The sequence below is a fragment of the Notechis scutatus genome, chromosome 1, assembly GCF_049901735.1.
Source record: "Notechis scutatus isolate UNSWTSFEM ecotype Mainland chromosome 1, rNotScu1.2, whole genome shotgun sequence".
NCBI lineage: Eukaryota > Metazoa > Chordata > Lepidosauria > Squamata > Elapidae > Notechis > Notechis scutatus.
In genome coordinates, this window is record NC_142009.1 from 215,323,158 (window position 1) to 215,331,573 (window position 8,416).

The 8,416-nt window shown below is 38.1% G+C and overlaps 1 protein-coding gene across 4 annotated transcripts in view; it reads left to right on the forward strand.

Annotated features, from left to right (window-relative positions):
• The window catches only part of HEG1 (heart development protein with EGF like domains 1), an 84,297-nt gene extending 81,057 nt beyond the window's left edge, over positions 1-3,240 (forward strand). For all 4 annotated transcript variants that reach the window (XM_087950189.1, XM_087950190.1, XM_087950191.1 and 1 more), the window contains one exon: positions 1,050-3,240. In XM_087950189.1, the coding sequence (XP_087806315.1) occupies positions 1,050-1,199 (150 nt within the window). In that variant the 3' untranslated portion in view covers positions 1,200-3,240. The remainder of the gene's footprint in view (positions 1-1,049) is intronic.
• Positions 3,241-8,416: the final 5,176 nt, after the last annotated feature.

The following is an 8,416-nucleotide window of genomic DNA, read 5'->3' on the forward strand; positions in this document are numbered from 1 at the left end:
TGAGCAATGAATAAAATGAAGGCTATGAGATTGTTCATATTACAGTATTTCATAACTCCCTTGGATTGGTGGCTATGATAACTTCTTCAATAATGTTCAAATATAGGTTGTCCTCGACTTAACAACCATTCATTTAGTGTCCATTCGAAGTTACAACAGAACTGAAAAAAAGTGACTTATGAGTGGTATTCCCCCTTAAGACTGGTGCAACTTCCCCATGGTCATGTGATCAACATTTGGGTGCTATGACAGTTGCACTCTGCCAGGGTTCATGTGATCACCATGTATAAACTTCCCAGGCAATTTCTGATAAACAAAATCAATGGGGGAAGCCAGGCTCACTTAATGATTGCATCACTCACTTAGCAACTGAAATGATTCGCTTAACAACTGTGGCAAAGAAAAAAAGTCATACAGTGGGGCAAAACTCACCTGCCTTGCTCAGCAATAAGTCAAGGACTACCTGTATTTTCAGGCTGTAGGAACCCACTGCTTCTGTCTAAAATCTATTAGAATTCACTTCTTTATATGAAAATACCAGAAGAAAATACTTATTTTAAAATACTTTGTTTAAAGTATTATAAAATACTTCTAAATGAGTTGCGAAGTTGTTGATAATTGATTGGGAATGTATTTCTTTTGCGTTATTGAATTCCCAAAGGCGTTTAACTAAGTTAGATAATAAAGAAAAGAATACTATCGTATTGATTTCATATGCATGGATTTATCTTGTTTCTTTAACCACTTTATCCTCTTTTGTTTTGGACACTATGATGTTTTCCTCTTACTGTATATTAATATTTAAATCCTATGGGATTGGAATGCAATCTTCATTATCATTGAATGGCTTCCAATAGAAGAATGGTGAAGAGGTATAATCCCCTCTGTTTCTAGCAGTATGTGAAGCCGAAAGTTAAGGAAAGGCTTGGGGAGAAAAGTGCCTGCCAGAGAAACTCCCATTTGTGCAATATTTAGCTCTGTCCATGTAAAAAACTGGCAAGTGTTGAATTATTCTTTCCTTCTTTTCTGTGTAAATCTCTCTCCTTTAGCCAACTAATCTAAGGAATCCTGAACTAGAAAGAAATGGAATCTATCCGCCTTACACAGGTCTTCCGGGATCTCGACACTCCTGTATATACCCTGGACAATATAACCCATCCTTCATTAGTGATGATAGCAGAAGAAGAGATTATTTTTAACGCAGGTGAAAAAAGGCAGTTGGGTGACAAATGGGACCTTTGTATGCAGCGTGTTCTCGAGTATGCAGTCGTCAGGCAACAACTCGGTCACAACTGTGTACAGAAGGGGACTTTGAACCTGTGGAAAACCTCAGAAGGAGCTGCGCACAAGGAGCCATCTCCAGCTCTTGCTGAGCAGCGAAAAGAAGGCAGGTGTGGAAAGCAAGTTCCATACGTCTGGTTGTTGGAAAGACAAGAAAGAAGCTCATTCTGCATATTTTTCTCACCACTAACTGTGTCACATAATGTGAACGTAATAATAGATCGTGAAAGCAAAACTAACAAAACACTGTGGATGACACGCTAAATCTGATGCCATTAGGGTGTGTTGTGTTTACAGATAGTATCTAGTGTGCCAGGTTTGTGTTGCCCATGTTTTTTTTATGCAAAGCTGGCTTGAATGTTATGAATGTTATGGAACGAACCCTTGCTCTGTGGCCAGGTGTCTACTAGGAGGTACTCACAGCATGTTGCTCACCGAGTGGTGGAGATGGGTACGGGAACATGGCCTAGCAATATAGGGATCCTATGCAGAATCCAAGGTGGGGTTTTATCCCTCTCCAAAAAGGAAAAAAAAAGTGATTCCCCCATGATCTGTCCTGTTATTTAGTTATGGCCTAGGTAGTAGTGATACTTGACTCTTTGCCCTTATTCCAGGGGTCTGCAACCTGCAGCTCTGGAGCCACCTGCGGCTCTTTCAGCCCTCTGCTGAAGCTCCCTATCGGCTGATCCCACCACTGGCTGGCCCCTCCCCTCCCCATTACTTCTCGCCTGGCCTGAGAAGGTAAGGGTGGTGGCGGGAGATGGAGACTTGCTCCATATTCCAGAGCAGGAGTTGACTGGGTGGAAGTGAGTGACATCGAGTTGGCCACGCCCACCCAGTCACACCGGTGGTTAAATTATTGGCTCCCGGTGTTTTCTTTTGTGTGGGAAACAGGTCCAAATGGCTCTTTGAGTGTTTAAGGTTACAGACCCCTGCCTTATTCATTTTTTCCTATGTGCTTCAGACCAGATGCAAAAAAGTTACGTTTAATTATGTTCTGTGGATTTTTTCCCTCCTTTCTGTCTAAAGGTATTGAGGGTATAAGGCTGTCTATGGAGATTCTCAATTATCCAGGTCATAGTTGTCCCAAAGGTGCTTTTTCCAAAAGGCAACTGGACTTCCTTGGTTTTTTCTTTGAAAACCTTTCACTTCTCATCCACGAAGCTTCTTCAATTCTAACCGAAGAAGTTCTAACTTCAGTTAGAACTGAAGAAGCTTCTTGGATCAGAAGCGAAATGTTTTCAAAGAAAAAAACCCAAGAAAGTCCAGTTGCTTTTTAGAAAAAGCATTTTTGGGATGAGGGTATAGGTCATCTGCATGTAATGCAATCTTCTCTAATAGATTACATTGTCCAGATTCTGGTGAAGGTTTTCCAGGTATGCAAAGTTGCTCCTACATCATTTGACAATAGTAAATGCACAAAATGTACAAGCAGAAATAACGCAAGGCAGCTTAATCTCATACTGTGTATTACTTAATTGGTCCTAGACTTCTTTGTAACATTTCCTTATTTATTTATTTAAAAAAAAAAACTTTGGGGAACTTTGCTATTTGTTCTAAATAAGTGCTATTCTGAAAAGTGATCTTTGTCCAGGTGTGGCAAGTTGATAGGTATGTTTGAGTGGAATTTGAGCTTAATCATGAAAGTTCATGAATGGCGAAGGACCGAATGCGCAGATTATTCATTTGTATTAGAAGAGTACAGAATGTGAGCGAATGGAACCGAAGACCATGTGATCAATTCAATCTTGGCCCTTCAGAGTCACAATGCAGCAGACTGTGCTTACCTTGTACAGTAGTTCCCTATCTGCAGGGGTGGATTTCTACCAGTTCTGTCCACCTCTGTAGAACCGTTAGCTTTGAAGAGCAGCAGACATAGAACCGGTACTATGTCTGCTGATGTTTTTGCCCACCCACCTACCCGGGCTCTTACCTGGTCTTTATTTCCTGATTGTGTTTAGTTCAATTTTTTTTTCTTTTAGTGGTGTTTGTCCAGTTTTACTTTGTGGAAGAGCACCTCATTTCGTTGCACCCGCTAGCGAGTGTAATGACAAATAAATTCTTATGTCTTATGTCTTATGTCTTTCAACTTCAGCTGCCGAAGGAGGCACAGCTGCAGTTAAAAAAACAAGAAAAGAGGGCTGTTTCAAAGGCTGCTAATGACGATTAACAGGCGCGCAGCTCACAGCGGGCAGGGAAGCTCGTAAATCCCGAACTGGTAGTTAACCCTGTCGTATCCCACCCCTGCCTATCTGAAACACTGCACAAAATGGTACACAAAGATATGCAATGATGCAGAAGAAAACATGCATGATAGAGGCTGCCACATCCAGTTTGCCTCCAGGATTGGCTATTCAAAATAGAATAAACTCTGAAGTGCCTGGAACTATCCTCTATGGTTATACCTAATTCTGTAATCAGAGGAACAGACAGTTGAGCAGTGCTGATATTTTGGGGTGTACTATGGCACCCACGAAATAGCAAGTGCCTAGTAATAAAATACTCATTTAGACAAAAGGCAAGGCAATGAGGTACTTCCGTTCACCAATTTGTTTATTAAGAATGCCTCTGGCATCTGACACATTGTCAGAAATATAGGTTTTGTAGAGTGCTACTTTGCTTTAGAGCAGACTAGCTTTACAGTCATTGTTTCAAACTCAAATCCAGAAGGAAAAAAAAATAGGGAAGAAAGCTTCGTGGGCATCAAAATGTACAATGTTGTTTCTGGCCATAATGTTGGAAATCCAGAAATTATAACAATTATCCAAGGTATTTCTGGGGAAATTGATCATTTCAAGAGGCTAAGATAAAACTAAAGCAGCCACATCTGTGCTTCTAAACATATATTGGCCCTCTTCTATTTATAGACTAAGCAGGTTCTAATGATGGGAAAGGTGGAAGGAAAGAGAAGAGGGCAACCTATAGCAAGGTAGATGGAGTCAGGAATGGGTGCACTACTGGAAGACTTGAAGGACTAAGTTAGGGACAGTTCATCTTGGAGAAATTCTAATCTACAAGGTCACTAAGGATTAGCACTGACTTGATAGCATATATGCAATCAGTGAATGAAGTAGTTTTTCCCCAACCTATGCAGAGACTATAATAGAAGGTTATTTTCTTAAAACACCTGGAACACACCAGGTTGGGAAAAACTGTACTAAGCAGTCTCTTCCATTTTGTTTCAGTCTGTAACTTCTCCATTTATGAAATGATGTAGGAACAATGTGATAACAGCTGTTAACGATATTTAACTACTCTGCTGTTCAGATTGTTGCCTTCTATATTGGGATTTCCTGGGTGATGAACGTAAGACTGTAGAAAGCCCTCCATTATGTGAAGATTTTTCCCCCCAAAGCTGATTGGACTAGAAGACCTCCAAGGTCCCTTCCAACACTGTTATTCTGATCCTGCTTGATAAGGAGTATAAATGAGGAAGTATAAATGTGAACTCCTAGATCCAACACAAAATAACTTGGGGCCGAAGGAGTGGGGTGGGGAGCTTCCAGCATGCAGTCAAATTGTATTTGTGCGGCATCAAGATTGCACATATACACCCAAAGAGACGGTCAGTACTACCTGCCATGAGCTAGCAACACTGCCCTTACTAACCATCTATTTAATAGGTGCACAAACAAAATGGCGGGTCAAAATGTCTCAAGTAGGCCTTTGTTTTTAGACAGCAAAAAAACAACTGTGGTTTATGTTCACTTTCCAACAACTGAACTGTTTCTTACACCATCAATTTAAACCACAAGTTTAAACAAAATATCTAATTCCTTAATTTAATCCTATCAATTATATCCCTCAGCCTATTGAATCCTGCCATTAGATATCCTGGAGAATGAGGTTTTGTACTAGATTGGACAGGTTTCATATAGTGAATTCTTAAAATTTTGGCCAACCATCATTCTCAGTATTTCCTTGGGGGCAACCATCACAATTTCTTAACTTGTCATAAATAGGCACACATTTCCACAGCAGATGTATTCAGATGATAACAGTGAAAGCTCTGTGGAATTTAATTTTGTTGCCAAGCAACAAAAAAACACCCCTTCCTTGCATAAAGGGGAGCCAAAGTAGTTATTAATTTATTTAGATGAAATAATTGGATCTTTCCAGGTGATTGTCTTGAATCATCATTGTTTAATATCAGCATGCTGAAACTGATATTTTAAAAATCTTAATTGGGTTTTTATTTATTTACTTTTTACGAAGGGCAAGCTTGACTATTTTGAGAAAATATTTGTTATGAATATATGTACTTACGTGAAATAATTTCTACCAGACCAAACATTTTCCCCCCCGGAGGCCTTCCTTCCTATGATAACATAAATATCTATAAGTATGGGCACATTAATTCAGGGGTGATCAACTATGCTGACCTTCCTTATTTCAGTTGCATTAAAAACTGCCTAGTCTTGCTTTTCTTTGTGAAATATATAAATTAGATATTTTTGCAAGAAAATAATAAGCACTGATTTCTATGAAATTAGTTTGCTTCACAGAAAGTTCTCCAGAGAAGCGTGTAATATCTTATATCACTTGTTAAAATTTTAACTCGCGAGTATGTGAAAAGTTTGAACCTAATGTTAATTTTACATGAAATCTTCTATGTCTTTTTGTTTTGTTATAAAATTTACATTTGTCATTTTTATTAGGCCATGCTCAAAGCTGCATATGATGCCGTCAAAGATAAATCATGCCTTGTGTTTTTCTCCATGATGACTCTGAATTACTGACCATCAATGAGTTGTAATTATTGTATTGTACATTGTTCAACTTTGCATATTTGTGAACATATCTTCTGACTTGTTTTGGTTATTTTAATTTCCCCACACTGTTATTTAAAAACGTATCTTATTTGCAATCTTCACTAATTATACAGTAATGTAGTTTCTAAAGTATAATTTCTAAAAATTGGATTATTTTTATACCAGCATCCAACTTATCTGAACTCTGGCGTTCTAGTCAGTATGTTAAAAAAAAAAGGCTACAATAAAAGTATTAATAATATTCTCAACATGCATTTTTATTGGAACAATTGGTGTTAATCAAAGCTATGCTTCCATATAGAAGAATTACTTAATTCTTCCTGTAGACATATAATTATGGCCATGGATCATCGTGTATAAAAGTAACATTAATTCTAGAATCCTGGGACAGTTGAGAAATCTTAGCAGATACATTGAGATGTGTGCATTTATTGAATTTGTACACAATGGCCTTCATTTGATTTTGAAAAAGAGTATAAAGGCAGCATGAAGCAGACTTTCCTGGGAGTTGTTCAATAGCTGGAATATCTATGGAGATTCTCAATTGTCCCAAAGATGCTTTTTCAAGAGGCAACCGGAGTTTCTGGTTTTTCTTTGAAGACGTTTCATTTCTCATCCAAGAAACTTCTTCAGCTCTGGTCTTCAAAGAAAAACCAGAAAGTCCAGTTGCCTCTTGAAAAAGCACCTTTGGGACAATAACTGGAATATCATTACCATAAAGATTTTCTCCTAAGCAGTAACCTTACTGATGGGGGCAAAGCAAAGTATTGGAGGCTCTTCTCAAGAATATATAGAATGTGTATATGGAAGAAGGTAGCTTATGATGTAACCTTGTCCCAAGTTGTTTAATATTTAAAAGAAGGAGTGGGCTGGCAAGCCAATTATGCAAACCAGTTTACCAAGGATAAACATGTAGATGAGGCCAGGACTTTGTCTCTCCCTTTCTGTATATATAATTAAGTAAAATTTAAAGTTCATGCTATATTTTACGCTTTCCCAATACAAAGGGAAGAGAAGGGAAAAGTGCACCAACACTGCCAATATTCAATGGTATGGGCAAAGCAAGATAGGACTAGGGCTGCAGATCATTCATTTCTTATTTAAGGTTAAAACTAGTGCAAAATTGTGTCTGGTAATAAACCAAATGTAATTGCAGTTAGTTAAACCTAGGTTTAATAAACACCCATGAATGAATAACATTTTTTTATGTATATGTATGGGCTTTGGGAGTGTGCATTTACATCTATATAATATATGTTTACTATATTATATGTAGTATATGATAAAGGCTTCTTCAAACTGAGCTTGACTTTGGACATCCCAGTCTAGCTAATATTTCTTAGATATCTCTCATCTACGTGCTAACCAAGCTGACCCTGCTTAACTTTTCAGACCATCCAAGATCAGTGAGGTACTGTTACCTGCAGTGCCTAGTTAGGGTCAGTCATATTTTAGAACCATTTTTAAAGACAGTCCTTTCTACTCTGCATTGCAATAGCTAAGTAGGAGATTACCAGAGGATGGGTAGTTGCAGTCAAGCTACATCTGTCTGGGTAAGGTGTAGTTGATATGGATCTAGGACAACACGCTGTGACCAACTCAACATGGATTACTCAACACAGCCAACTCGCTGTGGGACAATTAAATGTATTAATTGTTTCAATCAATTACTTTTATTATTCCTGACCAGACTTTTGTTGACAGTGTAATTCTTGTATATCTGGATTGACTTTATTTTATTAATATTGGCCACGGTTCCACTGAAATTAATTTAACTTTTATATTTGTTGAATTGTCCTATGGTGAGTTGTCTCACAGTGAATTGACCATGGCAAGTTGTCTCACATTGAGTTGGCCATGGTGAGTTGGCCAAAACAAGTTGGCCATGGCAAGTTGTCCCTTTTTAAGTTGATATAATTGCCACCATCAATTGTAAAAAATAAAAGGTTTTAAGGGACAAAGTCTCCTTTCTCATCCTGTGAGTCAACTGTAGTCTCAATGCTTTAGTTTGAGAAAAGTGAAAATACAGGTAGTACTCAACTTACAACAGTTCATTTAGCCACTGTTCAAAGTTACAACGGCACTGAAAAAAAATATGACAATTTTTCACAGTTATGACCTTTGCAGCATCCCCATGATCAAAATTCAGAGGCTTGGCACCTGGTTCATACTTATTGTCAGGTTTCCAAGTGATGAAATCCATTTAAGAAGAAAAGTACAAAGTCCATCTTCTAAAAAGATTTATTTAGGAAAGCATCAAATTGGCAAAGTCCATGGTAATTCCGGATCTGACACAACCCTGAATTACCCCACAATATTACAAGTTAGAAACAACCCCCAAAAGTCACATTCTCTAATAGAAG